Source organism: Lissotriton vulgaris, chromosome 4_1 (assembly GCF_964263255.1).
Source record: "Lissotriton vulgaris chromosome 4_1, aLisVul1.2, whole genome shotgun sequence".
Taxonomy (NCBI): domain Eukaryota; kingdom Metazoa; phylum Chordata; class Amphibia; order Caudata; family Salamandridae; genus Lissotriton; species Lissotriton vulgaris.
The window spans coordinates 889,470,453-889,496,527 of record NC_141691.1 but is presented as its reverse complement, the minus strand read 5'-3'; the positions used below and the strand labels follow the sequence as shown (position 1 = coordinate 889,496,527).

Sequence of the window (26,075 nt, the reverse complement as noted above, 5' to 3'; positions counted from 1 at the left end):
GGGTGTAGTATAGAAAATCATGGTATACAGTGAAATCATTCATTCTATGTTTTAAAACTGTTTCTTTTCCATTTCATGTACACATCGAAAACTTTTCTGTAATGCTGTGCCACATGTTGAATGAAACTGCGTCTGCGCGAGATCTGCGAGTCTCCAGAGCAGATGACCTTTGAAAAGCTGCCAAGGAACCGATTGACTGAGAAGATGCTCATGGGAACCTCACCTCACGAACTCTAAATAAAATACAATGTATTTGTAAATAGAACATTTATTGTTATACAAAAGAATATGTCATGAGAACCTGGAATATAAGGGGCGGGTAAAGAAATTGAATATTAAGCCTGAGAAAGTATAAAATTTAGGTGGTGTGATGACTTAACCTCCTCCTCTGTCCAATCAAAATTGGGGATCCTTACACTTGCAACATTGGGGGGTGGTACATTGACCCGAAAAACAGTATAACTAGCGTAGGTTTAGCTAGAGAAATTGTCCGACTTGTCTGAATAGCTGACCTGTCACTGACCCAACGCACTCTATAGGTGACTGATACAGAGAGCTGCGGAGCACTCTGTTGGGAGGTTCGAGAAACCCATTCGGGGGTTTGAGAATATAAAGTGCTGGCGAAGCACTTTGCTGGGAGGTTCGAGAACACAATTGGGGTTATTGGCAGATTCCTTGCACAGAGGGAGTAGCGCAGGCGTTGCAACCGAAGCTGCAGGTGTTGGTCGTACCCTTTGGTGAACCCGGTCCTGATCCAATTTCTGGGGTTATCCTGTCCAGACTGTCCATGAGCTGTACCTGCTCGCCTACTGGCACCTAAGTCCTTGAGGGTTCCTTCCCGTCTTTTCCAACTGACCCGTGGCCAGGGTTGGTCTTCACTCTATCCTTGGTAAATATAAAGTCTGTGTGGGTGATTGCTTATCTATATTTGCATTTCTAATTCTAGAATATTGCAAAGCATAATTGCCTATGTTCCTTTTTCTACCCTGTCCTTTGATAAATGAGATTTCATACATTACTTGTCTATTAGCATGTACCACTTTTCGACCTACCTTTAGTTAATGCTAAATTGTTTCTATTTTAGTATATGTTCCTTATCTTACCCTCCCTTTAGGAGATAAGCTGAATTTAAAAGTATGTTCCAATCTTACCTACCCTATAGTATTGAGCTGAATTGAATCTTGAATTTAAGTTTCTTTAACTGCTATAAAGTCTCGTGGATATAGCATGATCCCTTTCTTTACCCTCCTTTAATCAAAAGCTGCGAAAGAATTGTTATCTACATATAGCATGTTCCTTGTTTTACCTTCCCTTATTCAAAATTCTTAAATGCTTAGCATAATCTATCTTTTGCATAGCTATACACTTTTAATGATCTTGATTATAGATCGCTTAATATGTTTTAATCTGGTACTCATGACATACAATGATGATGATTAGATAAAGTTTTGAACCTACCAAGAGTCTGTGGTTATTTCATTTTACAAATGTTATAAATGTTCTTGACTATCTGATATTTGACTCAACTCCCTGATCCAGTGTGTTTAGGTTACTAGTATCTATTTGCTAGGTTATAGGTATAGGAATTAGTAGTATAGAGAATCTCAAGTTATACTGATAGTAGAGCGTGAGTTACCCAAGGTAAATATTACGGTTGTATCAAAATTATGGGCCCAGGTGAGTATTAGTAAAAATTATCCTAGCCAGGTGACCTGTGCACTCTATCAAAGGGAGCGTTTAGTGACAGCTGCCTGGTATCAACCCTAGAATATGGGGTTTGGAGGCTTTATGGGCATTCAAGCATGATGACATGGTTGTCATTTTAGTCCAGGATCATGCAAGTAGTAATACCTGTAATTGGTTCTCGGCTGGAGCAATGCTGAGCTTGATTTTTCCTGCCCCACATTTACCTTGCATTTCTGTTAAGTAAACTTCCGGAATCAGCAGGAATCCACAAAATTCCTACCACCCAGTATTCCCCCACTTGTCCTAATAAAAATGTTACCCCATTTGCGTGACTTGGCATAGTGCCCCCGACAAACACAAATCAAACCTGGGCCAAAGAGTGTAAGACTCCCATTGACCTTGGCTTGATGCTTGCCTATTGCTTGAATTAGGTACAGCCTGCCACACAGGTGAGGTAGCCTTTTTATTGGGATAAGTGTAAGAACGTTGGGTAATAGGAATTTTTTGGATTTCTGCAAATTCCAGAAGCTTATGTCACAGAAATGCAGGGAAAACATGCAATTTTAGGCAAAGTTTGAGGTTTGCAGGGCACTATGTGTTAGACAACTTTGTGGGAACCACACGAGGCATACCACCTGGACTCCCCTGGGTGTATAGTTTTCAGAAATGTCTGGGTTTGGTAGGTTTCCCTGGGTGGCCACCATTGCCAAATCAGATCGTTTTTATGACAGGAAATGTTGATGCCTCCACATTGCATTTTGGGACCTTTCCTGTTGCAAGCACAAGGCTTATCCACACATGTGAGACACATTTGTATCAAAAGACTTAGGGGAATGCTTGATGGAAGGAAGTTTGTAGCTCCCAGCAGTTTCCAAAACGTTACATCACAGAAATATGAGGAAAATTCGTTTTTTTTAGTCAAAGTTTGAGGTTTATGGATAAAATAACCTAGTGAAAGCCACGCAAGTCACCCCCGTCCTGGATTCCCCTAGCTGTTCAGGTTTAAACAATCTACAGGTTTGCTAGGTTTCCCTAGGTGCCAGCTAAGCTAGGGCCCAAAATCACCAGTACCCACTTTTAAAAAAAAACAGGCAGTTTTGAGTGGAAAAATGTGATGTAACCATGTTGGGTTCTGGGGCGTTTCCTGTCGCGGGCACTATGCCTACCCACACAAGGGAGGTACCATTTTTATCAGTAGGCATGGGAACATATAATAGTAGGACATTTAATATTACCCAGTAGATTTTGCGACATTTGTGCCTTCCAAATGTAAGCCAGTGTATAAGAAAGAAGATATTTTAAAACAATACTCCCTAAATCATATGCTTGACATGTACCCACATATTCAGATATATACAAAAAACCACTGATCTTAAACTCCATATATTGTACCCATTTCAGAAATACCTAAATTATCTTGACACCTATTTTCCATTTACATATTTCACCATATGAATTGGTCTATACTTAGTACACAATGACAAACCATTGTATTGAGCAGTTCAGTTGTAGGATCTGGGTACCTCAGGTTCTTGGAGAATCTACAAACCCTATATATCCCCACAACCAAAACGGTCTAGCAAAAGTAATGGTACATTGATTTTATAAATCTTACATCGTTACAAAAAGTTATAGATGAAACATAACAAATTACAGTTTTTTTCCAGCTAGTTTTCAATGGATCTTTATTTTACGAGTTAGTTTCTTTGGGGAAACCTTGAGCGATCTACACATATGACTACATGCTAAATTCGGAATTTTGTCTACTTTTCAGAAATATATAGCTTTCCTGGATTAACCAATGGGTTTCACACTAGTTTGCACCACAAACTGGAAGTAGGTTGAAACCACAAAAAATAGGTACCTCTTTGAAAAATGCCAAAACTCCGGTAACAAATTCGTTTTTTTGATTCAGCTCTGCATGTTCCTGAAAGCAGGAAAGATGGTGACTTTAGCACATCAAACTCTTCGCTGATGCAAATTTTATGAAAAAAACCTGAAAGTTTCATCCAGAGCACTTTTTTCCTTTTTTCCCCAATCCTCAATATTTAGCTATATTTTGGCTATTTTTGGTCTCCTCCAGGGAATCCACAAACCCTAGGGATCTTTAGAATCCCCCGGATGTGTGTGTGTGGGAGGTGGGGGGGGGGGGGAGGGGGGGTGAAGGACGCACATTTGGCATGGATAGCATATGTGGATGAAAAGTTATAGAGCACAAACTATCCCAAATTGCAAAATAAATATGATTCGCACTGGGGATGAGGGCGGGCCTGCTAGCAGCGAAAGGGTTAACAGTACAAGTAAACATAACATACTGGTTCTGGTGACAACATTCTGACAAAGCCTTTTTTAAGTGAAAAGTTGTAAAGCAAAATAAAATGGAAAATATCTTCAAAAATACAAGAAATTACATTATGGAATATTTTTATTCTTTTTTTCACCTTTGTCTAAACGTATTTTTCTTTAATAAAAAGTCTTCACATTTTCGGATGCACAATGTTTTCCATTTTTATATAAACATGAGGATAAATGAAGGCATTAGCAGAATTCCTTTCCATTACTGAAGCTGACTATTTTAGGAAGTACCACCATATCGTACCCATGTGTTATTCTCGAATCACTTTGTTAACTTATTACTGTTGTACACGTATGCATGTGTAAAAATAACATAAAAAATATACCATGGATATAAATACATAAAAGTATGCACGTACAGCCAGACAGTTAATATTTTTACTGTCCAAAAGATATCTTGAGTGGAAAAAATATGCAGAATTCCAACAAGCCTTTTTTTTAATGTCTAATGATTCATGGTTTGCAATAATTCTATGAAGCCAGCGAATATATTCCTATAGTATGTTACCGTAAATAGCACCATAGTATATAATCGAAATACCTTTAACAATTAATTCTGCGTAGTTTGATACTCCAACCCCGACGTCCGTGTGAATCATGCAGCGATATTTGCCAGCATCCCTCTTGGTGGTGTTCACTAAGCTAAATGTCGCGATAAATCGACGTGAACTCGATACCTTGATCTCCTTTAGTGGCGCATCCCGTCCATGGATACCCTAAATAATGAAAAGACAGAGGGAACATTATTTCATACTCTATTAGATTAAGGCTTTTGATCAACATTATTAAATAAACACAAAGTAAAATATAAAGGCCACAAAATCCTATAAAGGAAAAATTGAGCTAATGAAAGCAATACTGTAAATTTCGGTGGCCTAGTTACAACGGTTTCATATCGGATTCAGGGACAGCTTGTGTTTTTTTTTAGAGTGGACGTGTAATGGCGCTTGCTCCATTCATGGCAAACTCATTGTATTATATACATATTTGTTGTACCAAATGTATCTGTAATGCGTTGCTTGCAATGTGTTAGGGTAGTTGGCTCACGGACGGTATGGCTCATGGCACCTCTACCCTGTGTTGCGCAGACATTTGGTTTGAGTGTTGAGGGAGGGCGACTAAATGGCTGGAGGTGCCTATGAGCTGGATGTGCTGGTGAGGTGCTGCCAAGGCTTTTATCTTGTCCTAAAAAGCCACCACATAATAATACTCTAAAGGTTTTGGTTCAGTCACTTACAGCCATGGTCTTCCTCCTTCAGCCATTGGCTTGAAACATTGTCAACTGTATATTGGATCAGCCCACAGTAGCATTTTCTTTACACCTTCTATGTATTGACAGGTTGAGTGTATCCTTTTGCCTCCATTGAAATGTATGATGGACTATATTGCATCTAGTCAAGTCAAGTCAAGTCAGAGAGATTTATATAGCGCGCTACATACCCAGAGGGTCTCAAGGCGCTTGAGGAGGGGAAGGGAGTTATTTGTCGAATATCCAGGTTTTGAGTTGCTTTCTGAATGCTAGGTGGTTCTGTGTGAGACGTAGGTGGGTGGGAAGTGAGTTCCAGGTTTTAGCTGCGAGGTAGGAGAAGGATCTACCACCCATGGTGGTTTTATTGATGCGAGGAATGGTAGCAAGGGCTTGGTTGGAAGATCGAAGCTAGCGAGGGGGGGTGTAGAAGGAAAGACGTGTGTTGAGGCATTCGGGTCCAAGTTCGTAGAGTGCTTTGTGGGCGTGGGTTAGGAGACGGAAAGTGATCCTCTTATTGACGGGGAGCCAGTGGAGGTTTTTTAGGTGGCTAGAGATATGGTCTTTGCGTGGGATGTCAAGTATGAGTCTGGCTGATGCGTTCTGGATGCGTTGTAGTTTTTTCTGGAGTTTTGCGGTGATATCGGCGTATAGGGTGTTTCCGTAGTCCAGGCGACTTGTAACCAGTGCATGGGTGACTGTCTTTCTGGTTTCGGTGGGGATCCAGCGAAATGTTTTTTTGAGCATGCGGAGGATGTTGAAGCATGAGGATGAGACTGCGTTGACTTGTCTGTTCATCGAGAGAGAGGAGTCCAGGATGACGCCCAGGTTTCGTGCGTGGTCCGTCGGGATGGGTGCTTTTCCAAGGGCCTCTGGCCACCAAGAGTCGTCCCAAGCGGAGGGGGAGGTGCCTAAGATAAGGACTTCTGTTTTGTCTGAGTTCAGTTTCAGACGGCTGTGCTTCATCCATTCTGCTACTTCCTTCATGCCTTCATGTAGGTTGGTTTTGGCGGTGTTGGGGTCTTTGGTGAGTGATAGGATCAGTTGGGTGTCGTCTGCGTAGGAGATGATGTTGAGGTTGTGTTGGCGGGCGATGGTTGCGAGGGGGCTCATGTATACGTTGAAGAGGGTGGGGCTGAGTGAGGAACCTTGGGGTACGCCGCAGATGACTTCAGTGGCCTCGGACTTGAATGGTGGGAGGCGAACTCTCTGGGTTCTTCCGGTGAGGAATGAGGTGATCCATTCCAGTGCTTTTCCTTGGATCCCGATGTTATTAAGGCGCTGTAGGAGAGTGCTATGGCAGACTGTGTCGAAGGCTGCGGAGAGGTCGAGGAGGATGAGGGCGACTGTGTCTCCATTGTCTAGTAGAGTTCGAATGTCGTCTGTTGCTGCGATGAGAGCGGTCTCCGTGCTGTGTTTGGCTCGGAAGCCGGATTGTGAGGAGTCGAGGGATTTGTTGCTTTCGAGGAAGGTGGCGAGCTGGTTGTTGACGGCTTTCTCGATTACTTTGGCCGGGAATGGTAGGAGCGAGATGGGGCGGTAGTTTTTGAGTTCGGTGGGATCCGCTGTGGGTTTTTTCAGGAGGGCGCTGAGTTCGGCGTGTTTCCAGTTTTCCGGGAAGGTGGCGGAGTTGAGGGAGCAGTTGATGACGTCTCGGAGGTGTGGTGCTATGATGGAGTCTGCTTTGTTGAAAATGTGGTGCGGACATGGGTCTGTGGGGGATCCTGAGTGGATGAAGTTCATCAGGCGGATGGTGTCCTCGTGGAGATTGGGTTCCAGTTGTTAAGGATGTTCGAGGGGGGTGCCGGTACGGCAGAAGATTGGGTGGGATGGTCTCCGGGTTGGATGTCGAAGCTGTTGTGGATGTCTGCAATTTTGTTGTGGAAGAATGAGGCTAGGGAATCGCAGAGGGCTTGCGAGGGGGTGATGTCGTTGGAGTTGGCTGAGGGGTTGGTGAATTCTTTGACGATGTTGAATAGTTCCTTGCTGTTGTGGGCGTTGTTGTCTAGTCGGTCTTTGAATGCGGCTTTCTTGGCAGTCCGGATCAGTTGGTGGTGTATGCGGGTGGCGTTTTTGAAGGCATCCCTGGTGCTGGTGTTTGGGTCTTTTTTCCAGGCCTTCTCCAGGGAGCGACAGAGTTTCTTGGATTTCTTAAGATCATCGTTGAACCAGGAGGCGTTTTTGCTGCCAAGTTTGATTTGACATTTTTTCGGCGGTGCTAGGGTGTCGGCGCTGTTGGATAGCCATTGGGTGAGGTTAAATGCTGCTTGGTCGGGGTTTGAGGAGTGGGTAGGTGGGTTTTGAAGAAGCGATGAGGAGATCTGGTCGATGGTGATTTTGTTCCAGTTTCTTCGAAGAGTAGGTTGAAGTCGGTTGTGAGTGGTGGTTTTATTGTAGAAAAAGTGTACGCAGCTGTGGTCCGTCCACTGGAGGGTAGTGGTGTGGCTGAAGGAAACATGTTTGCTGGAGGTGAAGATGGGGTCGAGTGTGTGACCTGCGATATGGGTGGGCGTAGAGACAAGTTGTTTGAGTCTGAGGTTCGCGAGGTTGTCCCGAAGGGAGGTGGTGTTGCTGTCGCTCTTTTCCAGGTGGAAGTTGAGGTCTCCCAGTAGGATGTATTCCTCGGAGGGGAGGGCGTGTGGGGTGATGAAGTCGGTGATAACGTCGCTGAATTTTGCACGGGGTCCTGGAGGTCTGTAGAGGAGAGTGCCTCTGAGTGTGGTCTTGGGTTCGGTGTGGATCTAGAAGTGAAGGTGTTCGGCGCTAGCTAGGTTGACGTCAGAGCTGGTTGAGATGCGGATGGAGTTCTTATGGACGATAGCGATGCCTCCTCCTGTTTGGTCGATGCGATCCTTACGGATGATCTTGTATCCTTCCGGGATGGCAATGGTGATGTCAGGGGCTGATGAGGCGTTCATCCAAGTTTCTGTTAGGAAGGCGACGTCGGGAGAGATGGTGTCTAGTAGATTCCAAAGTTCGATGGCGTGTCTGTGGACTGAGCGGGTGTTGAGGAGGATGCATTTTAGGTAGTTGGTGTCGGGTCTCTGCTTGGTGTCGGTGGGTGAGGGGTTGGTTTTGGTGCCGTCGAATTTGCAGGAGTTGCATGAGAAGGGTCCATGGGAGTGTCCAGGAGCGGCTTGGACGCAGTTGGGGAGGCGGCCGGGGTTAAGGGCTAGGAGGGTGGAGGCGTCGTATGTAATGCGGGAGGGCTGGGCATTGCGTGGACCAGGGGGTCTGGCGCTGGGCGCGGTCCAGGCGCGGACGGGCGTAGACGGGCTTACCTTTGGCGCACCTTCGGCGCGAATGGGGCGCGATCGCTGCGCGTGGACGCTGCGCGTTAGGTCATTGGTCCTAAATGGATGGTGGAGGGGGCGGAGCGTGGGAGGGGCAGCAGCTGGGAGGCGGGAGGAGGGTCGTACCAGGGGAAAACAACAACACAAAATGGAGGGTCAAAGGCGAGCACAGCCAGGGGCAGTAAAAGCACAGCGTCTGATGAGAAAGAGCCTAAAGCGCACAAATCTGCATCAGTTTAGCGGTAATCACAGTTACAGGTCGCGCTACGAATTAAATAAATAAATTAAGCGACAGTGCAGCGCGAGTAAATCAATCAATAGAGCGACAGTGCAGCGCTGTATTTAAATAAATAGAAGCGTGAAGCGCAAGGCGAGCAGAGAGCTACAGAGATGCAGGGCAGGAGATAAGAACGATACCAGCGTGTTGAAAAGCAGGAGCGTGGAGGAGCAACCGGACTGAAGGAGGGTCCAGGCGGTCACAGCGAGCTCGGGAGCGAGGACAGGTATTAATCGTGGGTGGGAGGGGCAGCAGCTGGGAGGCGGTGGCGGGAGGAGGGTCGTACCAGGGGAAAACAACAACACAAAATGGAGGGTCAAAGGCGAGCACAGCCAGGGGCAGTAAAAGCACAGCGTCTGATGAGAAAGAGCCTAAAGCGCACAAATCTGCATCAGTTTAGCGGTAATCACAGTTACAGGTCGCGCTAGGAATTAAATAAATAAATTAAGCGACAGTGCAGCGCGAGTAAATCAATCAATAGAGCGACAGTGCAGCGCTGTATTTAAATAAATAGAAGCGTGAAGCGCAAGGCGAGCAGAGCGCTACAGAGATGCAGGGCAGGAGATAAGAACGATACCAGCCTGTTGGAAAGCAGGAGCGTGGAGGAGCAACCGGACTGAAGGAGGGTCCAGGTGGTCAAAAGTACACTGTTATTTGGTGAACCATGGTGAAACAGTTCAGAAATTATAAGGGGGCTGGTGGGTGGGGATTCAAATCTCCATTCCATTCTCTTTAAAAATGGGATTTACCATAGGAGATTTCACTTCATACACAACTCAAAATACACTTGTCAGATAGTCAACAGGTAGTCCTTTCAGCCATTCAATACCTTTTCTTGGTTTCGTTTTGGCAATATAAGGCAAAATATAAGTGTCCACAGCACATGTCAAGCTATTGTTATATTTCTATTAGTTTGCAAATACCTGATGGGCGTGTATGTACAAATACAATACTAAAGAACATTTAAATTCAGGAGTTGCTGCATTATCTATCAGAGAGCGCAAAAGCCAGCCCACTTGTGAATCTCTCTCCAGGGCCTCTTTGACAGACCACAAGAATATTTCAAAAGCAAGGTCTTTTCACTAACCATACCCCTTACCTAGAAAAGAATAAGGACACTAATGACAAGTGTTCCACCCCACCTAATTCAATGGTGAGGGTTTAAACACTTGCCTTCCTTACATAAATTAAGGGCCAGGGTTGGCATCCACACCCTCCTGTCTTGCTCAAGTTTGGGAGGCACTCTACAATTAATTTGAGGCAGCTCTCAGCTAACCCAATGTGTGTCTACCTCACAATGCTACAGTGCAGGAGTTGATTAAACATTCAACCCAAAGTCACCTGGCCGAATTTTGCGGGAGGAAACAGCCATTTACCCTCGGCACTGCCATGGTTCAGGGTGCCTGGACAACCACCCTCATTTCAGCTTGGATCTTGCGCCAGCATCAAGTTTCAAATTGAGAACAGAGCGCAGAAGAGGGCCAGGGTCATCTGCACTCTGTTCTAAACTGGAAGAAGGGCGCAGGGGCAGAAGACAGATGACCCGCTCCTCTGCGGCCTCCTGTATGTGCAACCACAGAGGAGCGATCACGTGTCCGCTGCGACCGGTTTTCAATCTGGAACAGGAGAAGATACCAGCTGACCCATTCCTTCATAGTCTTAAGCACTGGACGAGCCACAGTTGGGCAGGACACTTAACGCTGCAACCTGTAGCCTGGCAACCACATCTCCATTTTCTTTTTTGCTTAGCCCTGACACCCTTGTACAAAGCAAGGAGGGTACACGCACACAAGGTATTTCTGTCCGAGAGCAAGGAGAGGTTAGATGATGAATGAAAACCACAGCCCAAGGGCAAGGCAGGTTGGGGTCGGAGTAGAAAGGACACATTACACCTACAGCTGGGCAAGACAACAGTACCAAGAAGCAATAGATCTCTAATGACCTCCCCCTCACAACAGGGTTAACAGTTAGTAAACTCCTCAACATCTTTTTTTCCACCGACTACCGAAGTTTAGGAATTTGGGGAGAGATTTTTAAAAATAAATTGAGCCTGGGGGCTGTGAAAATAAACACCCAACCAATCCCCAGAAAGCCTTTCCCAAAGTTTCTGAAATTTAGGAGACTTTGATAGAAAAACACTGGAAAGCTGAATTAAAAGCAACAACTTTTGTATTTTCCAATGTATATCGTCTAGGAGGTTACACAGATGGTGCTGGCGGGCGGGGGTAGGTGTCAAGTGGGGTGAAGAAACACAAAAAGGGGCCACACAGCATAGAGGTACATGAATAGCAGAGAGGAGCATGGGAATACAGAAAAGTTGCAGGGAGCCAGGAGCACTTAGATGGAGTCAGGGGGCATAGAAAGAGTCCAGTGAGAGCAGGGACATGGAAGAGCTACAAGCAAGAGTGGCACCCAGAGAGGCTCGTGGGTGAAGTGGGAATTTACAATGGGGCTGCACAACAGATGAGGACACAGAGTGACTGAAGGGGTAGGGAAGGCTGGTATAAAAGAGGCTCTAGTGTGGATGATGTACACATAAGGCCTGCAGAGTGGCATGGATACAAAGTGGAGTTACAGAGCAGGCGTAAACATGCAGAAAGGCTGCACATAGAGGGAAGATATGGGACAAACAAAGCAACTCTAGGAAGTCGGAGGAGCACAGAGGGACTGCAGGGCAGGCTTGCAAATGTGAACAGCGGGGGTGGAGGAAGAGGTGGCAAGGCACAGGGACGGGATAAGGCAGATCATAGTGGCACATAGCTGATGCAGAGTGACATGAAACACCAACACACTCACCATCATATGGCAACACAGCGCTGATCATACACCAACACAAACATCATCATATGTACACACAACAATCATTAAATGAAAATACACACAAAAAATCCCTAAAAATCCAATGAAATTCCATAAAGAACCTAAGGTTAAATATGAGTTGCAGTTGACTAATATTTCAACACTAGCATCACTACAAAAACGAAATGTCAATGGAATTGGCAAGTTAAGGTACAGCCTTCTCCTTGTGTTGTAAATGTGTGCCACTTAGTCAACCTTATTTCCCACCCCCAGCATACACTTTTCACAATGTCAAGCAACTTTTGAAACACCAACCCACTACAAAATATGGATAAGGAATGACATCTTATGGTAACACGCTCTCCATCATAAGTACACACAAGAAACATCATACACCAACAGTGTGCCTACTACAAGGTAGCAACACAAGCACCAGCACTTGCCCATACACCCCATCATACAAACAAAGTTAAGTTCACACTCCAAACCAACTATCATATGTCCATTCAACCACCAGGAAATGCCCACATAGCCATCATCCGCAGTCTCACCTACAATCATACATTTAAACAACCACAGCACACACACATACACTATCATACACCCACCATCATATGGCAACACACTAGCCATCATGGACCCACACAGCTTCCATTAAATAATGTTGTAAACCAGCACTGCAAAAACGTACTCACACCCTCAAACATCTATTTGCACACCAATAAACAGAATAAACAACTGTCAAACGTATCTCATTTCAATCCTTTTTATGTAATAACAGGCACAGGTTCGAGGTTAAGCGTGGCTTGAAGGGGAAAGGGTGAATGCAGAACCTTAACTCAACAATTTCATGACTTTTTACGGCGTAGTCACATTTAACAGATTAGTCAAGATTATCTCCCTTTCAACTTCAGTTTTTTAATGAATAAACCGTGAAACTGGCCAATTATTTTAAGTTAAACTAACTGCCCATGACCGGACACATATAAAGCAGTCAGAAATCACATCAGTGGTGACACTATAAATAACTTAGCTTTTACAGGTATAAAGTAAAATTTCACGTTTTGTAAAAGTATTATAATTATGTTTTGTTGTCCAGATAACTGAGATCACAAACAGACAATGTAGGGTTGAATTTCGTTTTTGATGGCAGGGGAGAAAATGTATTGCTCTGCACCTGCCCATCTATGTGTCTAACCACAAAAGGGAATGTTTCATAACTCCTCGGGCGCAGAAAGTAGTATTTGCTTTGAAATCAGGTGCCATTTTTGTAGGTTACAGTTGACCACGCCACTAACTGAACTATCTACAAAGTCAAAGGGACAATACATAGGCTTGTATTTATGTGAATGAGGAGCCTACCTTCTACATCAGAGTAGGTTGAGGCTTCCTGGTAAACCATAATTATTTGAAAGTTAAAAGCAACTAGTCACTAAAATTTTCATATTAAAGTTTCACGTGTTGTTCCCAGTAAATAAAACTCAGACTAATTTCCAAAATATCAAAGATCACAATAGTAAATAAAACATTTTTAAAAACTTTCAAACCATCAGTCACCAAAAAGAAAACAAGCCCACCCCACTCTCCCCGTCATAATAAAGCCCTCTGCAATCAAATGCTCAAGGTAATAGAAAGTAGTATATAATCAAACAGATGTTGGGTGCGTAGTCTCGGAGGGCAGGTCAGCTCCTTTTTTGCCCCATATCCGTCATAATCAACAGCATGGATTGACAAATAGCTTTTAATTCATCTCAGTGCTTCTGAAATGTCTCGAAAGTCACAATTTTCAATACAACAGCCCTACAACAGGGCCCAAGGACTTTCTGACAACAACTCAAAGTTGGCCACCCATGAGTACAAGCCACCTCTGAATTAGTTTTGTAATACAGTGAATTTCATTCCAAGACAGCCTCGAGCAAAAATTGGCCGACATGGGGTCTAAGGTGCAGGCTCACGACCGACGCTTGGACGTGGTGGAGTCCAGGGTCTCGGACATAGAGGACGGCGCATCAAAATCGGTTAAACGTTTGGAACGAGTGGAAAAAATCCTCAAAGAGGTGGCCATTAAAAACGAGGACCTTGAAGCGCATAGCCGACGCAACAACATCCGCATCCTTGGCGTGGCAGAGACGACCTCAACTGGACACATGGATATCTTCGTGGAAAAGTTACTCATTGATCTGTTTGGCAGAGAAGTGTTCACGCAGGGGTTTGTGGTGGTGCTATCCCATAGATCTTTGGAGCCCCATCCCGCCCTGGCCTACCTCCCGCCCCATCATTGCAAGGCTCATGAATGTTCGTGATCGCGATGCTGCTCTTAGGGCAGCGCGTGAGAAGGGTGAGATCCAGTGGCAGGGCAGTACCTTGTCTTTTTTTCCGGATTTCACCCTCATGGTACAGGAGGCGCGATGTAAGTACAACGGCGTCAAAGCTACCCTGAGGAACCTAGGATTTAAGTATGGTATGCTATATCCAGCACGGCTAAAAGTGAACGTTGCCGGCAGGTTTTGCATATTCCACACTCCCACGTAGGCGCAGGAGTTTTGCCAGAACTATAAGAAACATGGGTCGGGCGCAGCTGTCGCTTCTGGTTCGCTTTCCCCCGTGCAGGGCGATTCCCAGAACAGCGTAGAACTCTTCACAGACCCGGGGACTGGCTGAAAGTTCATGATTTCATATCCTATTCTTGTTGCTGGGTTGCACGATTTTGTACATTCCTAGTGTTCATTCATGACTTGTCATATAGGTCTGCCTGACCGACGAGGCGTTGCTGCCCCCCATGGCGGATGCCTTTGATTTCTTGATTTTTGTGGGTTTTTTTTGGAATTGTTTATTGTTTATCCATTTTGTCAGTGTTAGGCACATTACGATGTTACGCTAAAGAGGTCCAGTGGGTTCGCCTCTTGGGGGTTGACAAGAGGCGGGGTGGCGGGAGGGGGGCGGGCTTAGTTTTGTTTTTTATCTCTTAGATTGAGTTGGAGTAGCGTACGTTTTAGATTATTTTTTATATTGATTCTCGAATGGCCAAGTTAGGCCTTCAGCCCGAGTCATTCGGGCTTTCATTGCTTTCCTGGAATGTTCGGGGGCTGAATAATACTAAAAAATGCAAACAAGTTCTCAACTAAATCACTAGACACAATGTCGATATCGCTTTTTTGCAGGAGACACATTTGTCCTTTTCTGACTCCTCTCAGGTCGCCAGTAGCTGGGGCGCACACCGTGTTTTTTTCTAACTAAAGCAGATATTCTAGAGGAGTAGCCATAATTGTGCACAAACGTGTACCATTTGCTCTTTCCAACACTATTACTGACACATACGGCCGCTATTTGATAGTCACTGGGACAATAATGGGACATAAACTTACATTGGTCGATATCTATGGCCCCAACGTCGACTCCCCGTCCTTTTTCCAAGACCTACAGGTGCACCTTCTCACACTCGAATCTGGATTGTTGATTATAGGGGAGACTAATTTATTGATGAATACCACTAGAGACAGTACGTCCTCTTCCCCTGACACTAAAACTAGATCACGCCCGGTCCTGCTTGACATATGCTCACACTTCTCCTTAATTGACATTGAGGCGAGGCTACACCCACATCTTCCTGACTATACCCATCATTCTGGGTTTCACAATACCTGGACCAGAATTGACTACTGGCGCATCTCTCCTGGGGTGGCTGGTTGGGCGAAGAACCTCCTCACACTCCCTCGCATACTGTCGGACCACTCCCCAATAGTTCTTAAATTAAAGGTCCCCAGATTGGGTGGATATGAAAGACAATGGCGGTTCCCCGGGAGGGCACTATCTGACCCAGTCTTCACCGAGGAAGTCCGACAGGCCATTGAGGAATATTTCGACCTCAATACTGGGTTGGTGGATTCCTGGGCGGTTCTTTGGGAGGGGTTCAAAGCGTACATTTGGGGTGTTTGTATTGCTAAACATGTTGGTGTGTTGAGGGACATTCGTTCCACACTGTCCCGTGTTGAAAAAGATATTGCTGCACTAGATAGGGAACTATTATGGAACCCCTCCAGTGAGAAGGAAGCCAGTGGTTTGTCATTATTGATGGAGTTTAGAGACGAAGCAGACAGGGAACTGAAATTTCTTACCAAACAATTTGTGGCACGGCAGTATGGGGAGGGGAGGCACAGGCCCAGCCAATTGCTGGCGCAACTGCCTCGCCCCTTTATAACTCTTCATACATCACAGAGGTTGAGGGTCCGCAGGGTGAGCTTCTTCACTCCAATCCAGAAATTTGCGACACCTTCCTGTCCTATTACAAAACTTTATATACATCCACACTGTCGGGCGATCTGAGGGATCAGGGTGACTACCTCAACAAGATCGCCATGGTCTATTTGGAAAAACACATGCAGGAATTTCGAGCTGCGCCCATCACTCAAGATAGCATTGTCGAAGCTATAGATGCGTTAAGGGGTTCTTCGGCGCCAGGACTGGACGGCCTTTCTGCCGAGTTTTATAAGGCCTACAAAGAGGCCTTAGTCCCGTGATTAGTGGAAGTCTATGTAGAGGCACTTGAGACGGGCTGTCTCCCTCCCGTGTTCAGAGAGGCAGTCATTATTCCCTATTCCCAAGCCGGGCAGAGACTCCAAACTATGCAGCTCATACAGGTCTCTCTCTTTATTAAACCTCGACTATAAGATTCTGGCAAAAGTTATCGCCATCCGGCTTTCATTGTTGATGGAGTCTATCATATCCAGGCACAGTCTGGTTTTTTGCCACACCGCTCCACTTCTTTGAACCTGAGGACCCTGTTTGCTGTTCTACATCAAATAGACCCTCCACTCCGGCTGCCGCGATCCTTCTCGACGCTGAGAAAGCGTTTGTCTCCTTGGAGTGGCCCTTCTTCCTGTCCATCATGAAACGCATGGGCATGCCGGAGTGCTTTGTCTCCACAGTGTCAATATTATATACTGCACCTACTCCCGATTTTTATCTTTATTTTTTAATTGCACAATGTTCCTACGCGTACTCATGGTTCCACCCCGATGCCCGCATTTTGTATTTGAAACCCGAAGCGGATTTGGTCCTTCCTAGACTTCTCTCTACTGTTCTGCCCCGGGGCCTCCCGCGGGACCCGCAGGACATACAGACTGTTTCGTCAACCTGCTGGGCCTGGGATAGGCTTTGCAGGCTTCTTGGTCTGGACCAGTTATATTCACCGGCCCTTCCTTTGCCCAATACATCTTGGTTCCCGATCACCGGGGAATTAGTAGTCAAAAACACATTGGCTAAATTCCACATTCACACCATTGGTGACCTCTTTCCTGAGGGCCATGCTTTTTCTATATCTGAGGACCCTCGTTTCACTGAACGCTCGTTCATGGACTCCTTTGTTTTAACTAGATTATGTTCCATGTTACGAGCTTCGTTCCCTACATTTCCACTGGCTCCTGTCTCTTCTCCCCCGCTTACGCTCCTCATCCAACACACATCGGGGGCACACATGGTTTCTAAATTATACAGACTGTGCAGTTTCTCAATCCCCACTTTAGACGCTAAAGTTCGCGCCGCGTGGGAGGGTGATCTGGGGAGACCTATATCGGACGTTCAGTGGGAACAGTGCTGCAGAGCCACGAAAGAGATTTCCTTGAACAGTAGACACAAACTCATCCATTTTAAATTTCTCCGTAGGTTATACCACACCCCAGCACGTTCACATAGAATAGACTGTAGTCGTCCCCATCACTGCCCCAAGTGCAAGGCCCACTTTGCCGATTTCGTCCACCTCTCTTGGACTTGTCCCCTTCTGCATGACTATTGGTCACAGGTACACCACACTTTCAGTGAAATTTTATGCATGAACCTGGTCCCCACCCCAGAAATTCCGTTGCTGGGCTATGTCTTCAACTTCCCACGCACTATCTGTAAACTTGCCGCATTGGGATTCTTGCTGGCAAAGAGGGAAATTGCATTATTATGGTGTGATAGATGGCCTCCGAGATTGAAGTTGTGGCTTAGGAGCTTGGCTTTTTGCAATATTAACTGTGTGGAGTACTCTACACTGTTCGTCTAGACCTACTGATATTTGGGGGCCATACCGCTCCTACATTGCCAAGATCACTGCTGACCGCCAGTCTCAACTAAAAAGTCAAATAGTCCCAGAGGGGGTTAGCTGAAGTGACATGCAATTGTAAAAATATGCACCTGCTTTTTTATTCATCAATTTCTTTACCCCTGGAGGCTTTTTTTCGTGGAGATCTGATCGCCAGGTAATCACATGCAGTTGTTGTAGTTGTTGTTGCAGTTGGATGTAAAGTTATTGTGTTATATATGCCCCCCTTTTGTTTTGTTTTTTATGTGCCTCTTTTCTTCCATTTCCCTTTCTGAGCCTTATGTCCCACATGTTCCTCCAATTGTAAAACTCACTGTTTGTCAGTTACCCGAACTATATATTGTGTATTATTCTGAGTTTTGTACGCACGCTCTCCTTCCTAGACATTATTTACCTGCTATGTTATGTAAGAAGAGATACATCATTGCTTGATTATTTGGAAAATGATAATGTAAAAAAAAATCCAGATCCCCCTCTGCTAACTAGCTGGCGGGACCAGTTCTCGGACCTCTGTGGACTTGAACTTGCTATCATTAAGAGCAAGCCGGAATGGAAACGGATAAAATCAATTTTGGGATCCAATTATGAACTGACTGGCAGCCACTAGGCAATTGTATTGGATACTGTAATATACATTTAGGCTAGCTGCATAATCTTATAGATGGTCAAAATGTGCTTAAACCCATTTCTCTTTGTCTTTCTTTCATCTTTTGTGACGGACTTCCCCTTCTGCTATTTCTCTTTTCCGCTGATAATTTCTTGTGTGTATATAAAATTCTTTTGGACCTTACATTTGTTATTTGGATAATCTCTTATAAATGATATTTCTGTGCCAACTCTTTGTATCTTGCTGTGCAACATAAAAAGATAAACTATTCCAAAGGAAACAAGCACTGTCAATGCTATTATGGGTATGATGACTGAATATATAGTATCTTAGCCTATGTGAAGCAAATTAAGCCACTGAACAATTAAGATGCCGCACCTTAGGTGGTGCTGTTTTTTTACGCCGCTAATGGCAAATATGCAGTAAGATTTTGGATGACTAATGCCATCCTCAGTTTAAAAGCGTTTTTAAGTTTTAACACAAATATTAGTGTTTTTTGCTTCCTCAGAAAGACTGATAGTAAACACTTGTTTGAAGTAATGAACCACGGATGGTAGATCGATGCTGCGGGCAAGGCTACCTACTTAGGCTTGACAGGTGGAAGAGGCAACAACATATTGGCCAATACATCAAGATGACAATATAAAGCACAGTAATCAAGAATCTGTCAGCGACAGGTGAGGGGGGATGTCACTGAGCGAATTGAGACGCCTGGGAGGTGGGACGCAGTTGTTAATTTGAGGCCTTCAGCTTAGGTCCACGGCTTACAAAGCCTGAAGTTTCTGATGAGGACTTCAATCATCTGAGAGCCTCTCAGTTGTCAAGCTCTGAGCCTCTGTGTATGAGTGTCTTGTAATCTCCATGGTCGCAGGCCCATGAAAAAAGATTGTGTATCTTAATTGGATATTTTCAATTCAGCTGGGCCTTGAAAAAGCCAAAAAGTTAATTTAGGTTTTATGATTGCCACTGTTTGATATTAGCTTTAGTTTAATTACACTGCAATCATTGCAGAATTTTAGATATACTAGTTTATCAGACATAGTCAAACCAATTGATATCTGTATTTGAAATGGAAAATGCATCAACAGTACTTCGAACTGATGTACAATGTACATTTCACAGTATCTATGCTGCACACAGTTCAAGATATTTTTAACACACGCATTTTGCATATAGTTAGGTGAATGATCAGTAAACTAGGACATGACGTTTGAGTTCAAGGGTTTTCACTAAGTTGTATTTGAAGAAATGATTTATAGCAAGACAAATGTCATTATACCACTGTAAACTGCTTTTGCCAAGTGGATCATTTGCACCCAGTCTCCACTGACTCTTAACAAATGTTAGTTTCGAAACTCCAACTAAAGTCACATCCTAAAGAGCTATAGACCACATACGGCGTCCATCTTGCTATTAGAACAGGGGATACATTTCTATATAAGATTTATATGCACCACTAGGGGCACTGTACTCATTCTAGTGATTTCTACCCAGGCACCCCCAACCCTACTTTCCAGCACTGTTTTTTTTTTAAAAAAAGGTTCTCCTATGGAATAGTGAACATTAGCGCCCCACAGGTTCTTTGCAGTACTACGACTTCCAGATCTATTCCTAAAACACTGACGCTCAGTTAGATTACAACAGGCACAAAGGCAATACTCACAGGCCCACACATTCATCACATTTCAAACTACCCATCACCTGTGAAGTACACGTAAAAGAAAACCATAATACTCTTGCTAACTGGGCCACATGAGATCTCATTTTCCTGGTCATTTGGCAGATTCTCCCACAGCAGGTAACAAGATGAAAACTTTGGCATCGTCATAGGCTAAATCCCTAAAAACCACAAGTCAATCAGGTAATAAAACAAGTAACTTTCAGTTAAAACCGATCAGATATCCCACTCCGTTCTCATGCTCTTTTCATGAAGCCACCATATTTAGGGTCACTGTCCTGTCCAGAATATAAAAAGGTAACACACGTGATGGGGAACGTCCAGCAGAAAACATCTGGAAATTGCAAAAAACTCAAAATAAAACTCCCCAACTCCTGTACCACAGCCACACAAGTGTTTGATTTTACCAAGAAATGTTCTTAATAATTTTCAATATTTTTTCTGTACACTTTGTCAGCTTCACAAAGCTGCAGATATATCTTTTTTAAGAGACTAAGGTAAACCGGGGCACTGACAAACACCAAGAAAACATTACCACGCATATTTTGACTCGCCTGTTAAGGGTAGGGCTTCTGGAGGGTGAGGAAAATAGAAGGGTGGTGCTGCTGCACACTGGCTACTATTGTGTTTCACCACTACCTTTCAGGGTCAAAGCTACCTTGAGTGGTAGCAGATAAAATGTTTGTGGGCGGGCAGCCTGACAGCCTGCTCACCTTAGATGGAACAAGCTGTCTGCAGGGGCTCGGAGACAGATAGTTACATTTAAAAAATAGGAGAAACCTGGAAATTTCAGCCACCCTGGCAAAGGGTGAGGTTTTACACATTTGCTGGTAAAGTTTAAAATGTACAGATCAACAGCACTTCATTAGGTTCTCATGGATGCAAAGTTCAAATGGTAGAACAGGAGTTTCTTGGATCACAGGGCATCCTATCACAGAGCCCAAGACAAGCAGTGGCCCCAAGATCACTCATCTACTCAACAAGAAGCAGAGATATGCAGGTTTCTTCTCCTTTCATTGGCGTTCCATGTTATGGATTGTATTACAGTTCCATCTCACAACAAATCCCAGCCCCCAATCACTTCAAGAACACATTAAAGGCACATTATCATTGAATTTAGAGCTTAAGTCTTCATCTGAGCTGGCAGCTCCTTTGTCTACCTGCAGCTTAGTGTTCGGCCGAACTTCCACTTGATTTACTCTTGTTCCTTCTTTCATCAAGATGATCCCTGGCCACTGCTGGAAAACAAGTTCAATCTGCACCATCAACAACAAGTGCTGAAGCTACTCAAACTGCAGACTATTCATATGACGTAATGTTCCGGTAAGGAAAGCATAATGGGATGTTCTCTCTGCTACCTTCAATGTGGTCTTAGTATAACCTGCTAAGGGTCTGTAGGTCCCTCCTCAGTAGTGCCTAACTTGCAGAGACGTTTTAAGGCATGGGCAAAGTGGGCTCTGGCCCATGGCCCCAGCCTTTCAAAGGGGGGGGGGGGGCTGAAAGAGCCAGCTCTGTCCTACAGAGTCTTGCCCTCATGACCTTAAATAATTTTTAAACACAATGTTGTAAATAGCATTTTTCTATCATTCATTTTTAATGTGTAAGAGTCTATTATTATATTCGTTTTGCAGACAAAATGTGTTTATGCGTCATGCAACATCCATATAAAAAGTTTATATAGCTCAATACAGGACCTCAAATATGAGAAATGGGAGGGTGTGACAGAGATTATTTGCAGTAATATTAGTGGGCTGCTGTTGTGTTACATACTGAAAACTCACATCACTTTCCCTGAATATCAGATGTACACGCACATTTAGTATTTGACCAAAGAAGGCATGAAAGAGCTGAGACTGAATCATAAAATCAAAGCTGGTCCGAACAGGGGACCCAAAAATACATTTGGCCCAGGGCCCATAAAATCCTTAAAACGTCCCTGCTAACTTGGATCAGTGGTTTCCTGTGCTCAGCACCAGCTCTCAATCGTCAACACTGGAGCTTATAGCGAGAACTCGACCCAAGGTAATGAAGCTTTTAATGAGCACCAGATAAGGACAAATTCGTTTTCTGTATGCATGGGGAGAGTATGTATTATGTCCAGAACCAGAGGAGGTGGAGCCCACTCCGAGACTCAAAGCTGTTACCCCAGCTCCAAAGTTGGCATCTCTGGCCGTCACGCCACATCCTCTCTCTACTTGTAGGATTTCATGGTTAGTAGTTAGTTCTGTTATAGGCTGCACAAATAGGAGCAATGGGTTGGCGCAAGCTGCCCTCAGACGAGAGCCCTGACACATATTCTTCCCCAAATAAAACATTGCCTCTTAGAACTAAAGGAATGTATAAAGGGAATTGGAGAATAGAGGTTTGTCGGGTCTTGGAATTGGATCTTTGCAATTCACCTGCCTGTGACTCGTGCTACAACTGCAGGAGCTTAGCTAATTTCTGTGCCTAGCTGAATATTGGTTTTCACTGTACCTCTAACAAACATCACAGGGAAAGTGATTCTAGGAGAAAGCAGCAGAGCTAAACAAGCATTGGAAATGCAATAGGTCTCGCACCATTAGAGTTAGTGCTTTTAGAATTGTTTATGGGTTTTTTTTGTAAATGTTTAGCATTTTTGTTTCCTGTAGCCAATGGTAAAGTATTACAAATAAAAAAAGCCATAAACATTTCTAAAAGCTCTAACTGAAATGGTCTGAGAACTATTGCACTGTGTGAGGGTGAGTGAGGGTGAGGGTGAGTGAGGGTGAGTGAGGGTGAGTGAGGGTGAGTGAGGGTGAGTGAGGGTGAGTGATGGAGTGAGGGTGAGTGAGGGTGAGTGAGGGTGAGTGAGGGTGAGTGAGGGTGAGTGAGGGTGAGTGAGGGTGAGTGAGGGTGAGTGAGGGTGAGTGAGGGTGAGGGTGAGGGGTTGAGGGTGAGTGAGGGTGAGTGAGGGTGAGGGTGAGTGAGGTGTTGAGGGTGAGTGAGGGTGAGGGTGCCTGGAGTGCCGCTTCCGGGAAGGGCAATGTCCTTCTGGGGAAATTGGGCGCATTGTTTATGCAGAACAAACCGCTCTTCTTAAAGAGGCGGTTAATCCCGTCAAAGGCAATTGCCACAAAATTAGCTAAATGAATTAATGAACATGAAAGAAAGCCCCACAGCTTATCGGCACAATGCCGACGCTGTCTGGATGCCACAGTGAAAGCCGGGCGCTCGGCCAAATGCCATCCCATATGCGAGGAAGCTGCGCAAAAAAGTGCCGCAGGCCTAGAAGTGTCCTGAAGAACTAACTGCTAAGAAAGAAATTTTCAGCATGAAAATCAGGATGCTGTCACCACAGCTGGGCTGTAAATTTACCACTTACTACAAATGACTGAAAACGATGTTAGTTTCTGCATTTCCTCTTCTAAATTTTAAATGTCTTTTGCGCCCAACATAGCAATCGCTTGTTACCCTGCAGCAATTTTAAAGGTTACTGTGCTGAGACAGGCTGTATAGTCGGGATTAGCATCTTCTGGCGGTACCAAGCAGCTATTTAGTAGAGGTCTTTCAAGCTAGCAGCCTTCGATACAGGGTTGGAGAGGAAGGATAACCAAACAAGCACGTCATACAGAGCATGAATGCACTGTGCACAATGCTGCATGCCCCAGGTCGAAACAAAGAGAACGCAGCACTTGACACACGCATTCTTTGAAACACTGGAGAATGCACAGGTAGTAAAAGGAAAATGCTGAAGTAAATACGTCCCATCCACAACCTGGACTTGGTTGTTAATATTTTCGTTCAGAGTTTTCGCACCGTGTGTGGGTGACAAGTCAAACAGACCTGTGCTATAAAACACACTGCAAGAAGAAAAAAAAGAGAACGCTCATTGTTAGAAAACAAACCCTGATTAAAATAGGATAAACAACAAATAAGGGCCACCAGGCACAGCGATTTATTTAGGGCAGGTGGGCATAAATCCGCGCCATTCTCATTACACTGCCTGCTCACCTTCACCGTCAGGGAATGCAGGCTGGGAAATTGCTGCCAGAAGAGTGATGTGTTTTGGGTTACACGCAACCATGACTTTGTGGACACCGCTGCCCTTCCAATCTGAGTGACGCACGTGGCCGGGTCCATGAACGTCACGTCAGACTTGCACGACTGCCCCTGCTGCACCACGAGCTCTTGGTTTATTGAGTCACGTCGAAGATATAATGTTCTGTGCTGTTGTTTAAACCTGACCCAGGAGGGGGGAGGGGGGAGGGGGGGAGGGGGGAGGGGGGAGGAGAAATGCGACATGGCGGGGAGGGGGCGGAGCGGGGGAGAGGGTGTGTGTGTTAGGGGGGCATTGCGAAATGCGAGACGGCGGGAAGGGGGCAGACATGGCGGGGAGGGGGCGGAGCGGGGGAGAGGGTCACGTCGAAGATATAATGTTCTGTGCTGTTGTTTAAACCTGACCCAGGAGGGGGGAGGAGAAATGCGACATGGCGGGGAGGGGGCGGAGCGGGGGAGAGGGTGTGTGTGTTAGGAGGGCATTGCGAAATGCGAGACGGCGGGAAGGGGGCAGACATGGCGGGGAGGGGGCGGAGCGGGGGAGAGGGTGTGTGTGTTGTTAGGAGGGCATTGCGAAATGCGAGACGGCGGGAAGGGGAGGGGGCGGAGCGGGTAAACCAAGACGGACGTGCACGCGCTTTTAAGCTCAATGCGCATGCGCATTGAGCTTAAAAGTCACGGGCACTGCAAGGAATCGCCACGATTCCTTGCAGTGTGGATAAAGAGTGGATAAGTCCCAATACTCTCGCTTGCTCGATGCGCATGCGCATCGACAGGCGAGACCTAAAAATAAAGTGTGCACTTGAAGGAAAATGAACACACAAGTATGACTCCTGAGACACATGTGCACATCAGTGTAGTGCTCTTAAAGCACTTTCAAGGCGAGATCTGCAGGCCTATTCTTTTTATTTCTTTTTTAAACCATAACAAGACTTTTTATACACGTTAGAAGATCTATACTTGCCTGATACCATAAAAGGTGTTATTCCTGCTGTGCAAATAATACAGACGGAAAACACTTGCCCTCAACAAAAGGCAATGTTCCCTATCCAACAGACCGCTCAAACAGGAGTGCTCTCAGCAGGCCCCAGATGGAATGCTTTCGTGCTGACCAAGCCAGAAAACCTCGCAGGTTTGATTTGTGAAACTAAATTCTTCAACTAACTGGAAAACACTGTCCGTCCTGGCATACTTAGGACAGTTTATACAGTAATATTTATTACTGTAACAAGGCTGTGGGTAACAACATTACAATAAGAAATACCGTTTAACATATAGGTTATTTATTTAGTACCGTTTTGCAAAAATATTTTTGAAAACAATATTTATGGATATTGGAAAACCTAATTTATGGCAGGCGATATCCGGTCTATAAACAGCAGAATATGAGTACAGCCACAAAATGAGAGTGGACTTCTTCAATAGTGGAGATAATGTAAGTACCATATCAAGGAATGGAGATGCCTTTGGGAAGTGCAGTTTTTGGGGTGTGAGCTGCAGGGGTGCAGTAGTTTTTCTGTATTACAGCTTAACCTTTCGCTTCTATGGGTGGCTATTAAGTGGACTTAGTGTGGATAGACAACAAAGGGAGGGACGCAACTCTTTATTAAACGCAGCCAGTAGTAATTACGATGGGCACAATCGAGTCACACCATTGTTTTGCTCAGTACACCACTAGAGAGCGGAGCCACTATTTGCACATCAGCCTTGAGCCGGTTCAGTGCAGTGGCGTAACGAAACTTGATGGGGGCCCCCCTGCAAAGCACATGGAGGGGGCCCCCCGCGGCGCGGCCCACCATGCCTCCACCCCCGGCGACGCGGCCCACCATGTACCACTTTGCCCTACCACCTAGAAATCTAGCATATTTTGCTTTGAAACCTCCAACATTTAAAGGAAATGCCTCTATATTGTCTTTCTGTCTCTCGCTCTCTCTACCTCCCTCTATGCCTCTCTGTCTCTCTGTCTCTCTCTCTCTCTCTCTCTCCCTCCCTGTCTCTCTCTCCCTCTCTGTCTCTCTCTCCCTCCCTGTCTCTC

General features: G+C 45.1%; 1 protein-coding gene across 1 annotated transcript in view; it reads right to left on the bottom strand.

Annotated features, from left to right (window-relative positions):
- PTPRM (protein tyrosine phosphatase receptor type M) overlaps positions 1-26,075 on the bottom strand; it is a 1,525,420-nt gene that overhangs the window by 970,432 nt on the left and 528,913 nt on the right. The window contains exon 6 of the mRNA XM_086967355.1: positions 4,583-4,757. Coding sequence (XP_086823481.1) covers positions 4,583-4,757 — 175 coding nt within the window. The remainder of the gene's footprint in view (positions 1-4,582; positions 4,758-26,075) is intronic.